General features: G+C 38.5%; 1 protein-coding gene across 2 annotated transcripts in view; it reads right to left on the bottom strand.

The window, feature by feature from the left end:
* Sppl2a (signal peptide peptidase like 2A) overlaps positions 1-23,872 on the bottom strand; it is a 71,216-nt gene that overhangs the window by 35,166 nt on the left and 12,178 nt on the right. For both annotated transcript variants that reach the window (XM_045156468.1, XM_045156469.1), the window contains exons 2-6: positions 14,829-14,948; positions 13,793-13,975; positions 13,039-13,128; positions 11,313-11,446; positions 4,968-5,119 (exon numbers count right to left, since the gene is read on the bottom strand). In XM_045156468.1, coding sequence (XP_045012403.1) covers positions 4,968-5,119; positions 11,313-11,446; positions 13,039-13,128; positions 13,793-13,975; positions 14,829-14,948 — 679 coding nt within the window. The remainder of the gene's footprint in view (positions 1-4,967; positions 5,120-11,312; positions 11,447-13,038; positions 13,129-13,792; positions 13,976-14,828; positions 14,949-23,872) is intronic.

The following is a 23,872-nucleotide window of genomic DNA, read 5'->3' as shown; positions in this document are numbered from 1 at the left end:
ATTTCTGGACTACCCTAAAAATATCTTTTATTTTATTTTGTTTTGTTTCTTATTTTTGATGCAGGGTATCACTCTGGTCCAGGCTGACCTGGCACTCTGTAGTCTTGAACTCACAGTGATCCTCCTGCCTCTCCCTCCTGAGTGCTGGGTATAAAGGCATGCCCCACCATGCCTGAAATAATATTTTTTAATAAGTATTTTAATGTATTTATTTGAGAGAGTGAGAGTGAGCACACATACTAGGACCGCTTGTTAATGTGAATGGATTCTAGCTTTATGTGGGTACTGGGGAATTCAACAGGCTTTGCAAGCACATATCTTGAGTTTTAAAAGTGGCCTAGAGAGATGGCTTAACAGTTAAGGTATTTGCCTGTGATTCCCCAGTACCCACTTAAGCCAGATGCACAAGATGGCACATCTGGAGCTTGTTTGCAGTGGCTGGAGGCCCTGGTGTGCCCATTTTCTCTGTCTGCCTCTTTCTCCCTCTCTCACACCAATAAATACAAAGTAGCATTTTATGTGTTGTTTCAGTTCCATTATATATCAGCAGCATTTCTTTAATGGACTAAAAGTGGCTCCCATATTTTCTGTTATTTGATTACTGTAAGTGACATTTTTCATGCCCTTGGCCTTTTATAGGGTTCCATACCAGAGCAAACTGTGGCCTCTAATCATTGCCTGGCCTATCTCTATAAGCTGCTGGCCCCCTGTAGTGGGTTGCATGGGGGGGGGGGGGGGAGAAAAGAAAAAAAAACTAAAGTGACATGTTTGCTAAAGAAGTCTGTGAAGTGAATTTCAAATATTTATAAATACATATTATAAATATAAGAAACAGAAGAAGGGTCTGGAGAGATTGCCTAGTGGTTAAGGCATGTGCCTGCAAAGCCAAAGGACCCAGGTTCAATTCCCCAGAACCCACATAAGCCAGATGCACAAGGGGCACACACATCTGGAATTTGTTTGCAGTGGCTGGAGGCCCTGGCACAACCATTCTCTCTCTTTCTTCTCTCCTTTCCTATCTCTCTCAAATAAACAAAGAAAAATAAAAATAATAATAATTAAAAAAAAAACAGAAGGATTAATAAATATGTTTTTTCAGACAGGGCCTCAGGTTGGCCTTCAACTTACTATGTACCCAAGAATAACTTCTGATTCACTTGTCCCCACCTCCAGAGTGCTGGGATTACAGGTGTGTACCCATATACTAGTTTATGCAGTGCTAGGGACTGAATCCAGGGCGTTGTACATATTAGATAAGCACTCTACCAACTAAGATGCATCACCAATTGGATTAATAAACTATTCAGAAACATTGTTAGAAATGCAAATGAGGGATGAAAAGAAATACATGCCTTAGGATGAACTATGGTATTCTATAGGGAATTTATCTATAGTAACAAACTATAAAACCAAATCTATACAGGAATGGTGGCACGTGCTTATAATCCCAGCATTCAGGAAGTTGAGGCTAGCCTGAACTACATAGTAAGTCCTAACTAGTCAAGTCAGGGCTACACAGCAAAGCTGTCTCAAGAAAACAAAACAAAACAATTCACTTAAATTGGGGCTGGATGGTAAGACCCTATTGCTGAAGACTCCATATGCAGCTGATACGCAAAATCTAACGGCATGGCTGGAAGCCAGGAGAGAGTAAGTCCCCAGACAGTCAGTGTGTCTAGTGCCAGAAGGCGCTACATGGGCGATTGGGGGAAATGACCAATATCTGTCCAAGCAACTCATTGTCTAATCTAATTAGTAACAAATAACCTGACGTGATGCCCACACAAGTGCAATAGTGGCACACAGCCATGGTGAGGAACCAACTACTCTTGATTTGGCTAACTGATCCACTCAGTGGTACTAGACCCATAGCTGGAGCTGGGAAACAAGTCAGAACCATACCTAAACACAAGCCTACTCTACAATATCAAGCTATTATCAATCATGGGGAACAAGAGGGCCTACACCTATCAATCTGTCTATCAAAAAAGTAAGTGGTATTTCAATTTTCTGGGTGCTAACTTACTCTCCGTTGGAGAATCTGCTTCTCTTTTTCAGATAGATGCAGATCCTATGGAGAGAGCTGCCCCAACATACCTCAAAAGGGGCCCAACTGAAACTAAGGACAGTTGGTGAAACAAGCAAGGGTGATGTTTTCCTGTGAACCGGATACCAGCACAAAGGAGAAGGAGACCAACGCAGAGAAAAATCAACTCCTACCAAATCAGAGAGCCAGAGCCTCAGAGGCCCCCAACACCTCAGCACTGAAGCAGACCAAAAAATGAACCCAACATGGCTCAGGGAAATTTTGCGGAAGAGGGGGCGGAAAGAATGTCAGAGTCACATGTTGGGTCATGATTTGCAGAGACATTTAACATACCAATAATTGGGGACAAACTCCACAATGCACGACCCATTTACATCAACAAGGAGGGTATAATGGGAGGGGGTAGATCATAGATGAGCCTAAACAATGGTACCAAACTACCTGTATTTGATGAAAAGAAAACTAATAAATCAAATTAAAAAAAAAAATTGGGGCTGGAGAGATTGCTCAGTGGTTAAGGATCTTGCCTACAAAGCCTAAGGATCTGAGTTTGATTCCCCAGTACCCATGTAAAGCCAGATGCACTAGGTAGCACATGCACCTAAAGTTTGTTTGCAGTGGTTGGAGGCTTTGGCATGCCCACTCTCTCTATCTGCCTCTTCCTCTTCCTCATTTTCATAAATAAAGTTTTCTTTTTAAAAAATCATCCAAATCTACTCAAAGAAAACTTCTTCATTACCAAGAACATTCAAATTGATAGATGTCCTTCTATATTACCAATACTTAAATTTGAGAACTATTTAAAATTATGTGTATGACCTCTGTCATTATTAAAGGGAAGAGATTATTATACCTTAAACTATTTTTCTTTCCAGAATGTTAAAAAAAAATCTCATGATAAATAAGTTGTACCTGATTTTTTTTCCCCCTGAGGTAGGGTCTCACTCTAGCCCAGGCTCATCTGGAATTCACTATCTAGTCTGGGGTGGCCTCAAACTCACAATGATCCTCCTACCTCTGCCTCCTGAGTGCTGGGATTAAAGGCATGCACCACCACACCCAGCATGTACTTGAAATGTATAAAGTGTATTTGATTTCAGAAAACTTAGCTCTGTGATGTAGATGAAAAGACTGACCAATCTTGACATGGTAAATTTGGGACAATCACTTTCTGATGGTGAGGCTGGACAAATCTAAAATATAATAATATTTATAGTGATATTATTGTGAGAATTTTTATTTATTGTTTTCATTTTATAGAGAGAATTGGCAAACAGGGACTCAGTCACTTCAATTGAACTCCAGATCCTTGTGCCACCTAGTTGGCATGTGTGACCTTGTTTCTGCCTCACCTTTGTGCATCTGGCTCATGTGGGATCTGGAGAGTTGGACATGGGTCCTTAGGCTTCGCAGGCAAGCACCTTAACCACTAAGCCACCTCTCCAGCCCCTATTGCGAGGATTTGGTAAATTACTGTACACAGAATAGCACCTAGCACATACAGGCTTTGTATATGGCACTTGTTACTATTGAGTATGCACAATAAATAATGTGAGCAGCAAAACAGACACTCAAGAGACTGCCAACTGGATTTTGGTATGTCATCTGCCAATGCTGCCTAGCCCAAATTTGAAGAATGGCAGAAATCACATCTTTTGAGGCCCTCATGGAGTTTTCAGTGTCTCATTCAGCAGCAAACTGTATCTTAGAAAATGACTGGGCATGAGAAAAGTATTTGATTATTGTAACTCATGATTTATTTCAAATGCAAGTTTATTAGAAAGTGCTCATAAGAGCTATTGTAAAATTCACACATGTCAGGTAATGTGGTGACACGGGACAAGGCCAACAACCTATGTATCTTGAAGCTTTCTTGCCTATCTGGGTATCAGGTAAGACCTCAAGAGATGGCTGCTGTACCCGACCTTAAAATTTTTCTGGCTGCCTGAAGCCTATCTTTCTTTTCTGTTCATCTAATAAATGACGCTGCCCTACTGTGATAGACTTTCCAATCAAAAATACCTGGAACTGCAGTTTAGCAAAACATGCCTTCAGTGGCACACAACAAATAGTTTCCCCAAGCACAGTTGTGTGTGACAGTGGGTATGTGTGTGGGCTTTTAAGTTATTATTTGATTGTGTAATTTTCATTCTCTCCCTTCTTCTCTCTTCTCTCTACCCTTGCAAATAAATTAATTAAATATTTTAAAAATCATTGTCTAGAGGATGGATAATCCAGTACAGTTTCTACCTCTACCTCCTTAAAGAAAAACCAAACTAACATAACACAAGCAGGTACTTGTGTATCTCTGTAAATATCCTGTTGGTACAAGTAAAACAAAATTCAAGTGATCTTGATTTATAAACTGAGGGAAAAGATAAGTTACAATGTGAGGATAAGCAGAGGCAATTAATCTGTTACTTCAATAATATATTCCATTTTGTGCAACTAAATAGAGCCCCACAAAATCCTTAGTCTTTAACTTAAGCACTGGGCTATATTCTTTATCAATAGAGAAGGAAACTTAGGGACTATAGCAAATTTTTCAAGTCATTAATGAACAAGTATTCTTGAAGTATTCTAAAGACATGGTATTTTTTGTTTGATTGTTTCTTGTTTTAGTTTTTGGAGACAGAGTTTCACTCTGTGTTACTCTGTAACCTAGGCTGGCTTCAAACTCATGGCAATCTTACTGTCCCAACCTTGTGAGTGCCTGGTTTACGGGAACCATGCCGAGTTAGATATAGCATTTCTTCAATCTGATTTTTTTTAACACCTCAGTAACTGGACCTAACAATTCTGGTAAGTTGGCCAAATTATTTCCTTATTTCCTAGATGACTGCTTTAAAGGGAAAGATAAGTCCTGCAAAGTAAATGAAAGAATGTATGATAAGTGCAATAAAAAAATGTGACTTCTTACCCAGCCACTTGTAGAAGAAATAAAGCAAGACCATCATAATACAGCAGGTGACCACAAATATTACAACCGTAAGAGGACTGAAAGTTAAATATTCTTCCTTCTTTTTTCTCATTTCTTTATTGTCAGGGTTTGCCATTATTTTCAAGTTTTCCCTGTAGAAACACAAACACAGGAACTTCAACAAATCTCTAACAAGTATGGTTATTTTTAATTATTAGCAGCAATTTAACTTTGTTTCTAACTACAATAGCAACATATTAAAAAATTACTGAGAACCAAAAAGAAATATTTAATCTAGAAACTAAAACCTTCTAGAGATGATCTGTTGTTAACCAATGACTTTTGAAATACCTTTTTTTTCATAAAAACGAAATAAATGGCATTTATTACATTAACAAATAAAATGTTTATGGATGCGCATATAACAAATTTGGACACTACTTATGCTGATATAATACATTTCAAGTCATGACCATACTTGCTATGTTACTAACTTACAGATAGTAGTTTAAACATAAAATTCTTTTCTTTTCTTTTTTAATTATTTATTTAGTTGAGAGAGAGAGAAAGAAGCAGACACAGGGAAAGAGATAGAATGGGCGCACCAGGGCCTCCAGCCACTGCAACTAAACTCCAGATGCATGCACCACCTGTGCATCTGGCGTAAGTGGGTCCTGGGAAATTGAACTGGAGTCCTTTAGCTTTGCAAATGCCTTCACTGCTAAGCCATCTCTCCAGCCCCTCTATTTCATTTTCTTAAAGACAGGGTTTCAATCTAGCCCAGACTGACCTAGAACTCACTCTGTCAGGCTGGATTTAAACTCACAGCCATCCTCCTACTTCCACCTCACAAGTACTGGGATTAAAGGCACCTTGCCACCATGGCTGGCAAACATAAAATTCTTCTAGAAACCTACTTACAATACCATATGCCTATTCTATCTTCATCAATGTATTTGAAAGGATTTTTCTTGTTTGTTTTTGTTTTTTTCGAGGTAGGGTCTCACTCTGGTCCAGGCTGGCCTGGAATTAACTATGTAATCTCAGGGTGACCTTGAACTCTCGAGGATCCTCCTACCTCTGCCTCCTGAGTGCAGGGATTAAAGGCGTGCGCCACCAAGCCCAGCGGAAAGGATTTTTAATAAGTACAAAATATAGCTTTGTCTTACCTTTATTAACTGTCTCTAATTCTCCCAACAACCCTTGCTAGGTCACTCAGCTAGTAAAAGGCAGGAAAAAGTCAAAGACAAAAGAGCAGCAAGTGTCATTTGGTGAGTAGTCTCTGTCCTGTCAACCTCAAGGTCTCTTTTCCAGTCATATGCAGCTGACTGTGTTTCCAAGTCTAGTTCCTTGAGCTCTGTTTTGTTAAACTCAGCTCCCTCTTGTGTATTCTCTCCCTGCTTATTAAATTTGGAATCACTACAGATTTTAGGTCAAATACCAGTTATGTGTGTGAAGTTGTATATACACAACTCTTACTAGCATTTTCTCATCAGGAAGCTAATGATTGGAATGGCCAGTAGTATCTAGCATCTGGAACTCTAGATAGGGTACAGTTAGTATACCTCTGCAACTCCACAGCTGCATGTTAGACCATTAACAGCAGTTTTAGTAATGTGGTTCCTAAATGGGAAAAAGTCCAACTTTTGGTATGTCATACATATATAAGCCACAATAATTATATCCATATTCAGTGTATTAAAAAGCTTTCCTTCCTACCTACCTGATTTTGCTATGTAACACAAGTTGGCCTTGAATATTGTATGTATCCCAGGATGGCCTTGAACTCATGATCGTCTTGATTCAAACTCTTGTGGGCTGTAATTATAGATGTGCACCACCATGCTTGGCATGGGCAATTTCTATTTTTTGGAGGAGGAGTGTTGAGAGAAGTCCTTATGTAACCCAAGCTTGCTTCTGGAACTGGTTATGAAACTGTGGATGACCTTGAACTCCTGATATCCTGCCTATCTATACCTCCCAAATGCTGGGATTATAAGTGTGCACCATATGCTTGGTTTGCATAAGGCAATTTCTTGAAGAGAATGCAACTAATAAATTTATCACATTAGAATTCATTTTAAAAATATTTTAAAATATATATTAAATGATATAAATATACATATTTATATTTAATTTAATATAAATATTTTTAAAATATTTTAAAACATTACAATTCTTTATTTTTGAGGTAGGGTCTCACTTTAGCCCAGGCTGACTTGGAATTCTCTATGTAGTGTCAGAGTGGCTTCAAACTCATGGCAATTCTCCTACCTCTGCTTCCTCAGTGCTGGGATTAAAGGCATGTACCACTATGTTGGGCCTATGGTTCTATCTCTCTATTTTTTAAAGATTTTTAATTATTTGAGAGAGAGAGAGGCAGAGAGAGAAAGAGAATGGGCATGCCAGGGCCTCTAGCCACTGCAAATGAACTCCAGACACATGTACCACCTTATGTACCTGGCTTTATGTGGGTACTAGGGAAACAAGCCTGGGTCCTTTGGCTAGGCAGGCAAGTGCCTTAACTGCTAAGCCATCTCTCCAGCCCTACACTTTAGTTTTTAAAAATTATATTCTTTTGCAGTGCTGTGAATCAAACAGACACACTAGGCAAGAGCTCTACCACTGAGCTACATTCTCAGACCTTCAAAATTATATTCTTAATCTTCTTGAGGGCCAAATGAGCTAGAAACTAAGCTTTACTCCATATCATCTTGAGGTCCCAGAGTTTGAAGACTGTGATGTCATTATAATAATTTTTACATTTTTTTATTTGAGAGAGAAAAATATACAGTTGGTATGGACACACCACAGCCTCCTGTCATGGCAAACCAATGCCACAAGCATCTGACACTTTGTGTATCAGGTTTTATGTCGGTACTAAGGAACTGAATCTGGGCTGCCAATCTTTGCAAATAAGCACCTTTAACTGCTGAGCTACCTCTCTAGCCCCTATAATAAGATCTAACTCTGCTGAAAGTATTCCTGTGGAGCTGAGGCATCTTTCATTTGGCAGGGTAATTTTGGGTTGTGAAATTCTGTTCTAGAAGTAACTCCCTAAGTCTTACTTTTCTTTCCATCTATCTTTTCTTGCTAAATGATAGTCCTTAAGATTTTAACAATTCTTTTAAACAGAAGTGTTTTTTTTTGTTTTCCTTTTTTACCACTGATTCATAGTCCCTTTCTCCATATGTTCCTGTTCTACACATAGATTTAAGTGTTTTTGGCTTAATTTTGTTCTGAGAATCTGCCCCTTCCAACTTTCAAGTCAATAATACTGCAGATATGAATCCTTCTCTCCCAACCTGGCTATTGAAGGTAACAGATCTTTGTTTGTGCCCATCACCTTGTTTCATGAGCAAAGAAGCTGGTATGTATATGCTGCTTTTTTGTATCAACTTTCTTCAAAAGGAGCTTTTCCTAATATGTACGCTGTGCCACAGTTTCTTGAGGAGGGACCTGCCTTAATATGTTCATAAAGAAGTCTGCTTTGTACCAGGCATGGTGGTGCATGCCTTTAATCCCAGTACTTGGGAGGCAGAGGTAGGTGGATCGCTGTGAGTTCAAGGCCACCCTGAGACTACATAGTGAATTCCAGGTCAGCCTGGACTAGAGTGTGGCCCTACCTTGAAAAACCAAAAAAAAAAAAAAAAAAAGGAAATCTGCTTTGTGCCACAGTTTGGATCATGAATGTTCTCCAAAGGCCAGTGTTCATGGCACTACTGTGAAGAAGGCAGGTCACTGAGGGAGTGTTTTGTAGGGTGCTGCTTCCCTTCTCTTTTCTGCCCAGTCCAAATGGCATGGGCAACTTTGCTCCACCATGTGCTCCTCTTCCTAGGCTGCTCTGCCTCTCCAGAATCCAAAGCAATGGGGACAACTCAGAATGAACTGAAGCCTCTGGAACTATAGACCAAAGTAAATCTTGTGGGCTTTTCTTTTGTTGTTCAATCGTTTTTAGTGCAGGAGGTTGACTTATGGTCCATACCCATGCTTGGCAAACACTCTTTCAGGAAGCTATACTCCCATGTCTTCCTAAAATTATTTACTTCAGGTATTTTGTCAGAGCAATTCAAAGTTCACAATACAACCTTCTAATATCAAGTGTGGTGCATAAACCAGCAAGAATCAGTGGAGGCTTATTAAAAATGCAGACTCCTGGCACCTAAGCCAAGCATTGTAAATAGGAATTTGTAGCTTGTATCATAACAAGCTCTCTAGACAATATGTATACACACTACAATTTGGGAAACACTATTTTATTAATAAAAAAATGTATAGGGAGAATCTATATTAAGTAGGAATAATATCTTTTCCTTTTCTTTTTTAAAAACCTTGTTTACATTTTGCGTGTCTGTGTGCGCGCACATGCGTACACACACAGACACACATGTACCCCACTCATGTACAAGGGTCTCTTGACAACGCAAACAAACACCAGATGCATATGTCACTTTTTGTACCAGGTTTACATGGATCCTGAGAAAATGAACTTGAGCCACTAGGCTTTGCAGACCACTAAGCCATCCCCCTAGGTTTTTTTTGTTTTTTTTTTGAGACAAGAGTTTATTATGTAGCTTAGGCTGAAGTCAAACTTAGAACCCTTCCTCCACCTCTGGAGTGCTGGGATCTTCGACCTGATTTACAAAGCATCTTCAACGAAATAATAGCCTTTAGCAAATTATAAAGTAACACAGAATATGATTTTATTTTTTGTTTTTATGAGGCAGGGTCTCACTCTAGCCCACACTGACCTGGAACTGATGCTGCAGCCTAGGCTGGCCTTGAATTCATAGCAATCCTCTTACCTCAGCCTCCTAAGTGCTGGGATTAAAAGCATATACCATCACACCTGACTGTAGGAATATGATCTTATAGAGATCTTGGAAACTTTACATATTATAAAGATTAATAATGTATGGGCTGGAGAGATGGCTTAGCAGTTAAGGCGTTTGCCTGTGAAGCCAAAGAACCCAGGTTTGATTCCCCATGACCCACACAAGCCAGATGTACAAGGAGCACATGCGTCTGGAGTTCGTTTGCAGTGGCTACAGACCCTGGCGTGCCCATTCTCTCCCTGTCTGTCTCTCTTCTATCTCTCTGGCTTTCTGCTTGCAAATGAATAAATAAAAATAAAAAAACTATTTTAAAAGATTAATAATGTAGAAAAAGATAAGTTTAATCACATAAAACACGTGACTGGTATATGTTGAATCATAAATGTAAAAGACTTACTGTTAAACATTTCAAGTATCTGTATTTCCCAAACTGTAAAATTATTCTACTATAGCTCAAATTTTAATATATAAGAAATTACAAATGAACAGCTCCATTTAGTTACAAATAAGTCCTTTTAAATTAAACTTTATACATAAACTCCTTTATGAAATAGTAAAATCTGAGTAGAATTTTTCAATTATGAATATAAGCTGATCCTTCTGTATTTTATAGTACATGTTTTAACTTAAAATCAGAGTTACAAAATTATGAGTTTAGATTTAAGATGCTGTAAAACAGAACAATCCAAAATCTATGTCCATTTAGAATTTCTACAAGCCTAGCACCCTCAGTATTTCTGAAGCACTGCAGTACAGTGATAAGACCACACTGTTAAGGACTCCTGCAGGAGCTGCTGAGAAGCTACTTTCCTCCTTGGCTTGTTCCTTCCAGAGTAAATAAATAGGAAGGAACAAACCATCAGCATATTCACGAGTTTCCTCCTGGAAAAGGGAACACATAAGGCAGTAGGTGATATAAACCTGTTATCCCAGAATTTGGAAGGCGGAGGCAGGAGCCATGAGTTTGAGGCTGATCTGGGACATATAGCAAGTTCAAGGTCAAAGCTACATAATGAAATCCTGCCTTAAAAATAAAGCAAATGGCTGGGGAGATGGATCAGTGGATAAAGTGCTTGCTGTGCAAATATAAAGACCAAAGATCAGACTTTCAACAACACGTAAAAGCAGACAGAGTAGCACATGTTTATAATCCCAGTGTGCCTAAGGCAAAATGGGAAGGGGAGACAGGAGAATCCTGGAAGCTTGTGGCCGGCTAGCCTGTTGTACGCAGCAGTGAACAAGAGACCTTTTCTCAAGCAGGGTGGAAGACAAGGACTGAAACCTGCAGCTGTCCTCTGACTTCCACCTACACTCACACATCATACGAAGATTAAAAAGTTTTAATGACTATGACTCTCATTGAAAAAAAATGACAAGTCTACAATCTTGTCTTAATGGCAATATATTCTGAGGTCAGATAAAAAAGTTATGTCACTATATGATTAAAATTATTATAAAACATTACGTCAAACCATTTATCACAAACCATAAAAAGTTCAATTTAACTTACAGTTCAATGAGCCCACTCCAGTATCCTCCTAATGCCACAGTAAACACCGAAATTAGAAAAATAACCACCATAGTGTAGTCAAAGTTAAGCCAGAGCGGAGAATACATTTTTACGGTAATGTTACTTCCAAGAGTCTGAAAAGCAAAATGGTAGTTAAAACACAAGAATGTGCTTCTTTTTTCTTTCTTTCTTTTTTTTTTTTTTTTGAGGTAGGGTCTCACTCTAGCCCAGGCTGACCTGAAATTCACTATGTAGTCTCAGGGTGGCCTTGAACTTATGGCAAATTCTCTACCTCTACCTCCTAAGTGCTAAGATTAAAGGTGTACACCACCATACCCAGCTGTGTTTCTTCTATACTATAGAATGTTGCAGTAATATTCCACATTTAACTCTCAAATGAATACTTTATCAGACAAGAAGACTAGACAACATGATATATTCTTTAGCCAAAAGTCAGATACAAGCCGGGCATGGTGGCGCACGCCTTTAATCCCAGCACTTGGGAGGCAGAGGTAGGAGGATCGCCGTGAGTTCAAGGCCACCCTGAGACTACAGAGTTAATTCCAGGTCAGCCTGGACCAGAGTGAGACACTACCTCGAAAAACCAAAAAAAAAAAAAAAAAAAAAGTCAGATACAACTGGGGCACATGCCTTTAATTCCAGCACTTGGGAGGCAGAGGTAGGAGGATCACCACAAGTTGGAGGCAACCCTGAGACTTCATAGTGAATTTCAGGTTAGCCTGGCCAGAGTGGGACCCTACCTCACAGGAAAAAAAGAAAAGTCGGATACACTTTGGTTTATATAAACTCTTGAAAGTGCACTGTACCAATTATAATTTTGTTCAAGGATGTAAAATGTAAGATGACATAAACAATTTTTTTTTTTTGGCTTTCCGAGGTAGGGTCTCACTCTAGCCCAGGCTGACCTGGAATTCACTATGGAGTCTCAGGGTGGCCTCAAACTCATGGCAATCCTCCTACCTCTGCCTCCCGAGTGCTGGGATTAAAGCCGTGCGCCACCATGCCCAGCTGACAAGCAATTTTAAATGAACTTAAGCCAAAGGTGAGGGATATGGTTCATGAGTTTAGTATTTGTCTAAGCAAGCAAGAGGTTCTGGGATCAATAGTCAGTACAGAAAGAGAGAGAGAGAGAGAGAGAAGGGGGGAGAAAGAAAGAAAGAAAGAAAGAAAGAAAGAAAGAAAGAAAGAAAGAAAGAAAGAAAGAAAGAAAGAAAGAAAGAAAGAGAGAGAGAGACAGAGAGGGAGGGAGGGAGGGAGGGAGGGAAGAAAGGAAAGGAAAGGAAACGAAGGAAAGAAAGAAAGAAGGGAAAGGGAGAGGGAAAGGGAAAGGGAAGGAAGGAAAAAAGCAAGCAAGTACTCTTTGTAAAGTGTAGGCTTTGACACATTTTTTTCCCTCTGAGGTAGGGTTTCATTCTAGCTCAGGTTGACCTGGAATTCACTCTGTAGTCTCACGGTGGCCTCGAACTCACAGCGATCCTCCTACCTCTGCCTCCCGAGGGCTGGTATTAAAGGCATGCACCACCATGCCTGGCGGCTTTGATACATTTTATGCCAGATAAGAGGTGAGTACTTTACAAATAAAGACTTTGGTCTTTAAGCTTGTTTTTAGCAAATGGAACAAAAGTAATAATCAAAATTAAGTTATCAGTGATCAAAAGTATTGTACTACTTATAAACTTCATCTAATGTACAATTACTAATTTACCTGTTTCATGTCTATACAGTCTTTGTAGCTTATAAATCCAATTGTTATGTTCACACCATGAAATTTAGATATGTTCCCTAAGGGAGGAAACTGAAAGGAAAAAACTATGAAAACTGACTAGCTATTAATATGTTTACAGAAGAAAAGTAATATATACTACTCCATTAAATTAAAATATTACAACATGAAATTATAAACAAAGTTTTATTTTTTATTTTTTTATTTTATTTTATTTTTTAAATTTTTATTAACATTTTCCATGATTATAAAATATATCCTGTGGTAATTCCCTCCCTCCCCACCCCCACACTTTCCCATTTGAAATTCCATTCTCCATCATATTACCTCCCCATTACAATCATTGTAATTACATATATACAATATCAACCTATTATTATTTCTTAATAATATGTACATTCTCAAGATGGAATTCTTTTAACATGAACTTAAAATAACATATGCTATGATACAGACACTATAAGTGTACCTGCGACATACACACACCTATACATAAACATACACACTATATAAATATAAATATATATACACATATATATCTCATCCAAAAATAGAGCAAAAACTACAAAATGTTCTAGCTAAATATCTATTAAATCCAGAACAATTATTAACAAAAAGAGTAGTCTACTTTGAAATTCCTCAAAATTCAGCCCCAAGATCCCAAAGCAGTTAGTTTAATTCCTATGAAATTTGATGTCATTGTTTCAAAAGAAGGTATTATAGTTTTGTAACTTACTAGGACACTGTTATTGGCAATCAACAATGCTTTAGCACCTCCTTCCTGTGCAATTCTGGCTTTTTCAAGAAAATGGCAGGGTCCCCACTGCACCACAACGGCTTTGTTCTTTATGCTACCAGTAGGAATATCCGAAAGGTTGCATAGTGGTGTGGTAGTCAGATTCATCAAACTAAAGGGAGTCTGAAAATGAGAAATATTTTTTTTAATATTTTAAAATTTTTTTTAAAATTTATTTATTTGAGAGCGACAGACACAGAAAGACAGATAGAGGAAGAGAGAGAGAATGGGCGCGCCAGGGCTTCCAGCCTCTGCAAATGAACTCCAGACGCGTGCGCCCCCTTGTGCATCTGGCTAACGTGGGACCTGGGGAACCGAGCCTCGAACCGGGGTCCTTAGGCTTCACAGGCAAGCGCTTAACCGCTAAGCCATCTCTCCAGCCCAAGAAATATTTTTAACATGACAAATATCATATACCACCTAAATGCATTTAATGATGAGGTACAACATTAGTTTAAAAAATGGTCTTTTAGGGAATAGGGTATAGCTGAATGGTAGAATATGTATTTAGTAATATCTGAAGCACCAAATTTAATCAATAAAAACAATAATCTTTTAAACTAGAAACATCTTATGATAGACAAATCAGGGTTAGAGGTATTTAAAAACTCCTTAACTCATATATTCAATGGAGAGAAAAATACAAAGTCAATAAAATATTTTATTATTTTTTAAGGCACATGTGTGTAGACATGTTCATGTGTGTGGCGGCTACAGGACAATTCTAGGTGTCATCTTCAGGCATGCCTTCTTTTTGAGAAGGAGTTTCTCACTGGCTTGGAGCTTACCAATTAGGTTTGACTGGCTGGCCAGTGAGTTCCAGGGATCCTCCTGTCTCTACCTCCCCAGTCCTGGGCTTACAAGCATATGCCAGCATGCCCAGCAATAAAATATTTACCAATTACAATATAAAATTCAATATTAGCTATATTTAACATTTTAACTTTTATGAATAAATAGTAACTGATTTACTTACTGCATTTGCTAGGGTACTTGGAAGCACTGTCCACTGTGGATTATATAGCATGTAGTAGTCCTTGGATAGGAAAGATGTGCCATTTGCAGATGCATGCAGGATGGCTTCCTGAGCAGTTATCTAGGATACAAACAATAACTTTCACAATGACAACACTGAGCTTGCTGGCAAGTAAGGATTTTAATAAAAATATTTATATACAGCTTTGGTCACATTTTTGAAGAGAATAAAGTCCTCCAGTGAATTTATTTTTCTTTGAATGGCTCAGGAATATTGATACTAGACATGTTTGGCTCATCTTTGAGGAAGATAAACCACTTTCTTATGGAATTAACCATGGCTCTTGTTCTAAGGGCCATATCATACTTGGAAGGATTCTGATGATGTAGTAACATCAGTTGCCCTTCACAGCCTGATCCTTTTCATCTACCCTCCTATGAATTAGTACTTCATTTTCATGTTCAGTGGAAGGATACATTCAAAATCTCTCATGTATGTTACCTTCTATTTTCTACCACTACCTAGTGTTAAAAATGATGCATATAATTTTCAATTACTATATCTAAGAGAGAACTAGCTAGAGCCTGAAGTATTCTTAGTCAAGTTTTCAAGATTCTAGAACTGGCTAGTCAAAACTACTAATCCAGAGTTTAAGGTAAGGAATGAAGAAGAGTTAGAATAATTTCCTTTCATTTTGACCCATTTCCATTTGACCTGAAAAAAGTGGGTGGGAGATAAGGAGTGAAAAGAATAATGAGTATACATAGGGGTGGGGTGACAGAGGGGCGCATGAATGCAGAAGCACCCTAAAGTGTTTGGAATATTGCATCACTGCTTCATTCAACCTTTGATCAGCATAGATCCTTCTTGCCTTCTCTGTAAACAAATTTTCCTCTAAAAGTAAAAGAAGAAACTGCTTAACAAAATAACATACAAACCTTTTTAGCTAAAGAACACATTTTGTTCAACCATATAAAGCTAAAAAATCAATGATTCTACAAAATCAGTAATTCTATAAAATTTACCCTACATTTCTAGCAAGTATGGAGATATTCTAATGCTCTCATACCCAAATTAGACAGCTCTCTGGCATACTCTGGGCTTGTTTCATTTGCATATGGAAGTGAGAAAGTATACAGAATTCATAAGACACAACATAAAATAGAATAATTGGGTTGGGCAGACGGCTCAGCAGTTAAGGCACTTGCCTGCAAAACCTAACAACCTGGGTTTGATTCCCCAGTATCCATGTAAAGCAGTTACGCATGCATATGGAGTTCATTTACAGCAGCAAAAGGCCCTGGTGTGCCCATTCTCTCTCATACTCTCTGCTTGTAAATAAATAAATATTTAAAAACATATAGAAAAATTAGGTAAGGAAACTAAATGAGGAAGATGTAGTCTTTAAAAATATATATATTTATTTCTTTGAGAGAGATAGGGAAAGAATGGGTATTCCAGGGGCTCCAGCCACTGCAAACAAACTCCAGACACATACACTACCTTTTGCATCTGGCTTATGTGGGTATGAGGGAATCAAACCTGGGTCCTTTGCCTTCACAGGCAAGAGCCTTAACCATTAAGCCATATCTCCAGTTCAAAGATGTAGTTTCTATTCAGCTATCTACTTGGTGATGGATGAATTCTGACAGAAAAAAGATGCACCATTATGTTCTTGCTATATAACCAACAATATGGTAGGCTACTTCCCAACATCTATTTGACTCAGTGCCATTGAGAAGGACTTCAGACACAAAGAAAGCACTAACATATAACTTACCTAAAGTCATCCAGTAGACTAATTTATGAGTCTATGAACAGAAGATAATCCTGCTGATATAAATGGAAGTGAATAGATTTAGGTTAAAATATTTTTGGAGAGAATCCTAGGTAGTGAATGGGGTACTTCTTACTGGATCCAACAAAATGGCATGTAACATCATGATTCATGATCATTAGCAATGCTAATTTTGACCATCTGGTTAAAGGGTAACTGCAGGATTTACAGAGTATAAAGGTGTAATTTTTTTCCCTTTGTGGTTGGTAATTAATCAGTGCCTATTAGCCCAACAGCTTCTAGGAATGTCCTTATATGAACCAGTTTACATATTAGGGGTAGCAAATGGTGATGTTTTAAATACTGTCATGTGGTTTAAATATAAAATGTCTCCCATGGGCTCATGTTTGAACACTTGATTCCCAGCTTGCAGCATTGTCTGGGAAGATTGTGGAGCCATGGGAAGGCAGACTATTGCATGAAGATGTGAGTCACTCTGAGTGGGCCTTGACGCTTTATAGCTGGTTGTCAGTTCTTTCATTCTCTACCTCCTGTGTGCTGCACTGTGGACCAGCTCTGCTTCATGTTCCTGCCTGCCATACATTTTCCCCTCAAAAATGTAAGCCGAAAATAAAACCTTTCCTTCTTTAAGTTGTTTCTAGTCAGATATTTAATCACAGCCATGAGAAAGAAACTGATTCAGAAAATTGGTACTGAGAAATGGGGTTGTTACTGTGTTAAATCTGATCACAGTATTTTGAACTGGTTTGTGGGAAGAGTTTGGAATTTTGGGCTATAAAAGCCTTAATATGCTTTATAAGTAGGAGCTGGAGAGATGGATTCGTGGTTAAAGGCACCTTCTAGCTAAACCTAAAGGCCTGGGTTCAATTCCTCAGTACCCATGTAAAGCCAGATATACAAAGTATGCATGCATCTGGAGTTTCTCTCTCTCTGCTTATAAATAAGTAAATAATGCTATAAGCAGAGCTTAATGGGTTATTCTAATGGGAATGTGGAAGACCAGAATGTTGACAGAAACACAGACAACATGGATTCTTTTGGGGACTGTGCTAGTACAACTTCATGTGACAGTCTAGCAATGAATCTGGATGCATTCTGCCTGTGTACTGAGGACTTAAACAAGGCTGAATTTAGATGTAATGAATGTGTTTGGGAGAGGAAATTTCAAGGCAAAATAACATTGAATCTGTGCCATGCTGTGGAATGGCTTCTGTTAAATACCCTTAGTCAGCTCTACAGTGAAAGAGTAAAATGATGCATTGACTTGGATGGAACTTTGTCCAATATGTAAGAGCAAATATTTACACTTGAAAATATTGTATAGATATAAGGAGTTTAGCAAAGCCTTTCCTCACTTCACAGCTCTTAAGGCCTATAAAGAATTATATAAGACAGAGATTACCTAACCCACCTGGAATTCCCCTAGTTGTGCTTATTAAAAGGAACCTGCATGCTCCTCTAAGGGTCACCATTTTGTATGAATGGTTGACTCCTGCATGCTGGATGATTCTGCAGAATAAACGTTCTTCGTTTTTACATACTATTTGAATCCAGGGTTTGTCTTCAGCGATCTTCGGACCCTTACATTTGGGGGCTCATCTGGTATCGCTGGGGACCCCCAGACTCAATAATGGAGCATTTCTAGGAACAATTGGTTCTCCACAGACTGGTGACAAAAGAACTAAAGCAGTATGACAACAAAATTATAGAATGCAAGTTTGAGAATAACAGCTGGGTCCACATGAGACAAAGAACAGACAAAAGTTTCCCAAATGCCTACAGCATGGCCATGGCTATATGTAACAGCATCTGAAATCCTGTCACCAAGGAAATACTGTTTGAGTTTATCAGCAGATGTGCTGCAGCCACCCAAGGACAGAAGCGGAAGTATCCCTAGACCCTAACATGGAGCTCATGCTGCCCCCACCCCCGTAGAGGCTGCACCCATCAACCTAAGCCCTGCCTCTTCCCTCACACTCAGGAGGAAAGACAGTGTGGAAAATGCTGTTGCCATTTTTGCAGCAAAATGTAAAAACATTCAAATCTTTTTTAAAGAATGAGGATGCTGCAGCCAGCCTGATAAGTTGGGCTTCTGCGTGCTACAGAACATCACGGACTTAGATATTTTATTTATATCTGATAAACTCAGCCTTACATTGTGGAATCTAAAGCTTAAACTATCCAAAGGTTTAAACAAGACTGAAATCACTGAAAAAAGAGGCCTTGCTTATATATGGATAATCTTTACATTTAATTTATAACATTAATAATTTAGAACTGCAAGCACAGAAAATACTGTTTTTTAAAAGTTGGGTTTCAACTATGGTAAGTTTTCCTTTTTAATAATATAGATAGTGGCATTAGCAATTCTTACTATCATTTATCATGGATTTCCTACATTTCTGAAATTTCCATATTCCAAACATTGACAAGTATTAAGTATTGTGCTATTAAAAAAACTCATACTTGGGCTGGAGAGATGGTTTAGCGGTTAAGTGCTTGCCTGTGAAGCCTAAGGATCCCGGTTCGAGGCTTGATTCCCCAGGACCCACGTTACCCAGATGCACAAGGGGGCGCATGCATCTGGAATTCATCTACAGTGGCTGGAAGCCCTGGTGCACCCATTCTCTCTCTCTCTCTCTATTTCTCTGTCGCTCTCAAATAAATAAATAAAAATAAACCAAAAAAAAATTAAAAAAAAACCTCATACGTGGCATAAAAAAAAGAATTACAGAAGACAAAACCTATGACTATATGAAATGATGCAAAATATTAAGATATTGCTTGGTAGAAATAAATCATCAGACATCAGAATCATGTAGATACTCTTTAGTGTTATGAAAATAAATTACTATGTAGCTTCTGTTGTAGTCAGCTCCATGTTGCTGAGACAAACATCCAACCAGACACCAGTTTATGGGAGGAAGGGATTTATTTCAGCTTACAAAATCCAGGTCAAACTCCCATCAAAGGAAGCTGCTTTTTCCTATACATCCAGAGGGAATTTCAGCAAGCAATCAATAACATGCAGCAAGCACAAATTGCGAGAGCTCAAATTGCTCTCTCCACATTTTTGAGCTGAGTTATATGTGCCCCAATGACACCCTTCCCCCTCACCCCGGGAAGAAATCTGCCTGTTAGGGGCTGAAGTTACAAACTCAATTTTAATAAAACACCTGAGTCTATGGGGCCATCTGTTTACATGATTATATTCAAACTACCACAGTCTCATTTTTGCAAACCAAATGATGCTCAACTCTAAAATGATTATGTCAAGATCAAGGCAGCTTACTGAGAGAACATAGTCTAGCTTTTCTTTTCTTTTTTTCCCAGAGATCATGCAGTTGATTCCAATACAGATTGTGAGTCATTAGTTACTTTTGTGTATTGAATGGCATACTGTCACAGACATGAAAATATTCCACCTTACTCAGGGACGGATGTAACAAAGCTTAGTTATATACTGCTAGGGATTAGTACAATGACTAGTTTTTCTTTTCCCATTGTCAATGTCTTTCAAATAAATTAGAAGATATCATTTCATTTGTTATATATTTTCAACTCTTTTTTGTAATTACTTAGAAGAGTTGTAATTTATACCCTGGCTTTCTTTTTAAAAATATTTTTATTTATTTGAGAGAGAGAAATAGGCAGGTAGGGGAAAGAAAGAAAGAGGGGACAGAGAAAGAGAATGGGAATGACAGAGCCTCCAGCCACTGCAAATGAACTCCAGATGCACGTGCCCCCTTGTGCACTGGGTTTATGTGTATATCCTAGCTTTCTGAGTCTCACGTTTTTGTTTTTCTAATCAGTGAGAGGATTGGTGAGTCAGGGACTCCAGCTATTGCAGTTGAACCCCAGACGCATGTACCATCTTGTGCGCATGTGCAATTTTGCATGCTTGTGTTTCACTGTGTGTTAGCTTACATGAGACGTGGAAAATCGAACATGGGAACATGAGTCCTTAAGCTTTGCAGGCAAGTGCCTTAAGTGCCAAGCCATCTCTCCACACCTGAGACTCAAATCTGTGACTTCTTAATCACACCCTCTTTTGGCCTATAGTGCACACAGATTTTAAAATATATAAATATTATAACTTAGTGGTAAATTTCAGGACTAATAGAACTCTAGCTAAATCTATTTAACATTACTGTTAATAATCTATAATCTAATATATCACTTATTCATGTTCATGAAATATGGTTTGACCAATTAAGTATTTTTATGAATGTTTTAATGTTATTTAATAGTTTTCAGAAATTACTTTGAAGATATACCAGAGTGAATATATTAATATATATACAAATATTAAAAAAGAAGAAGTAAAATGTAGAGCAGAAAGATATGAAAAATGTGAAGTATGGCAAGGAAAGAAATGAGAGCAAGTTTAATTTCTGAAAGCAGCTGTTTCTGCTAAAGAGATTAGTACCATAAATAGAAGCCCACTGTTCTATGCAGGGACAATAAGAAAGATGTCCTGAAGGCAAGACCCAAAGTATTAAAAGTTTTAGCTTGTAAAAATGTAAATTCTTTTGAAAGCAGAAGGGCTGGGGGCTGGAGAGATGGCTCAGCACTTAAAAGTACAAGCTTGCAAAGCCTGATGACTCAAGTTCCATTCTCCAATGCCCACATAAAGCTAGATGCATAAAGATGTACATGTATCTGAAGTTCATTTGCAGTGGCAGGAGGTCCTGGTTTGCCCATACTTTCTCTCACACACACACATAAATAAATAAATGCAGAAAGCCTAAAGAGGGAATGCTTAAGGAGTTCTCTTTCTTAATTTAAAATTTTTATTTGCAAGTGGGAGTCAGGGAGAAATGGGGAAAGATGGGGGAGGGAGAGGAAATGGGCACACCAGGGCTTTTTTTTAACCACTACAAAAGAACTCCAGATGCATATGACCCTTCGTACATCTGGCTTTACATGGATACTGGGGAACTGAACAGGCCATCAGGCTTTGCAAACAGGGGCCTTTAACTGCTGAGCCATCTCCCCAGCCTTTACATTAATCTGCATATAGAAGCTTTAAGAAAGATATAGAGAGGCTGGGAAGATGGCTCAGCAGTTAAAGGTCCCTCTTGCAAAACCTCCTGACCAAGGCTCAAGTCCCAAGCCACACACATAAACTGGATGCAAAAAGTGAAGCAAGTCTAGTGTTCGTATGCAGCAGCAAGGGATGCTAGCATAGCCACCCCCACCTACCAATAAGAAAGTTGTGGAAAAATACGTATGATGGAGAGTAGAGTTTCAAAGGGGAAAGTGGGGGAGGAGGGAATCACTATGGGATATTGTTTACAATTATGGAAATGGTCAATAAAAAAGTTTAAATTTAAAATTTTAAAAAGAGGCTATTAGAAGTTCAGAGAAGGAATGAGAGAAAACAAAGCAAAGCTTTGAAGAGACTGAAGGAATTAAGTCAGGGGTAAAGTGCTTGCACAGCACATATAAGATCCTGGACTCAATCCTCAAGACCACACACACACACACACACACACACACACACACACACACACACAGTGGAGGGAGAAACAGTACTAAAATGAAAAGTACATACAATAGAAAAGTATAAATTTACTCTCAATTCTTCAGTCATGCTTCCATGGTGTTGTTTTCTAAAGATTCAGAATAAGTATGTATATAATTTGTTTTACACATAAAGAATCACACGATATATTTTGCTCTGTATTTTTCTAAAATTTAAAATTTCATGTACTAAGATTTTCCATACTGATAAACACATATGAAAAAATAACAACTATGGAACTCTGTTCACTGTCCTGAATGCTGCCGCTAGTGAGTCCAGGACACAGCTTTTTCCTAGCACTGTTACCAATCCCCACCCTGGACTACTGATGATTGCCACTACATCAAATATCCCAAAACTGAACTGTAAGCAGCACAAAGCAGAGCAATGACAAGCAAGGACAGATACCAAACATGGAGAAAGACCTGACCTATGAACTAGCATCAGATGAGAAAACCTCAATGCAAAATAGCTACCTACCATTCCTGGGGATCAGGCCCATCTGACATTGACGTCACTCCCAGGCCTGCTGCCTGTGCCACCATGAATAGAAATGACAAGGCTGGTTACGCTGCCAGGACCAGTACTGAGTAGGCTATCCATGGTCCAGGTAGGACTCCCCTACAGGCATTTGGTCCCATGGATAGCAACCCTGGGGACCATGCATTAGGGATCAGGCCTATTTGACACAGACCTCAGTTCCCAGACTGCCTACCTGTACCACTCTGAGTAGGGACCCTGAACTAGTCACACTATCCAGCTCAGACCTTCATGAAGACTACACACACAAGGAGGAGACTTCTCAGATCCAAGTGTGCCAACCCAGATCTACAGATAGACCACCAGCACATGCCCACCTGGATCAACGCTGCTCAGGCCACTCAACAGAGGCACCACAAGAGCCGCTGTTGCTGCATTTTCCCCCAGGCAAAAGGGCTATCTCCAGATGGGCAAACCTCAATCAAAACAAGTTAACAAGAGAAACCAAGGCAAAATATCCCTACCAAGAATGCCTATTCCTATAGTGGTAACCTCCAATGAAAACTGTTTGCAGGAGAATCTAGATATAAAATTCCAAAATGCAATTACAATAAGTACATTTAAAAAATTTAAAGAGCACATGAACAAATGGCTGAATGAAATGGAAGAGAAACAGCAGAATGAACTCAATAGACAGCTGAATGAATGGATGAGAAGCAATGAAAATAACTCAATGGACAATGGAATAAATTCAAAGAGAACATAGTCAAATGTAGGAATGAATTCCAAGAGACAGCAAGAGTCTCAAACCAAAAAGATGAAAATGGAATTCAATAAAGAGATAGAGATGCTGAAGAAAAACCTAAATGGAAAAAAAAAAAAATAGCTCATTTAAAAGGCTACCAAGAAAGCCTAACCAAAAGAAAAGATGATGTGGCGACTATCAGGACTTGAATGAAAGACAGAGGAAATCAGGAGGCCAAAATCAATGACAAATTAAAAAAATATGAACAAAACATGAAGGGAATATAAGACAGCTTAAAAACACCAAACATTCAACTCATGGGCCTATAAGAAGGGAAAGAACTACAGGCCATGGACATAGAGGATATCATCAATAAAATTACTGAAGAAAAATTTCAGAATCTTATAAAAACCAGGCCCATAAGGCATACAACCACCAAATAGATAGGACCAGAGAAGAAATTCCCCACATCACAGTATAGTTAAAACACTAAA

The sequence above is a fragment of the Jaculus jaculus genome, chromosome 8 (genome assembly GCF_020740685.1).
Source record: "Jaculus jaculus isolate mJacJac1 chromosome 8, mJacJac1.mat.Y.cur, whole genome shotgun sequence".
Lineage (NCBI taxonomy): Eukaryota > Metazoa > Chordata > Mammalia > Rodentia > Dipodidae > Jaculus > Jaculus jaculus.
Note: the sequence above shows the minus strand (reverse complement) of the source record. Positions and strands in the feature narration are given on the sequence as shown.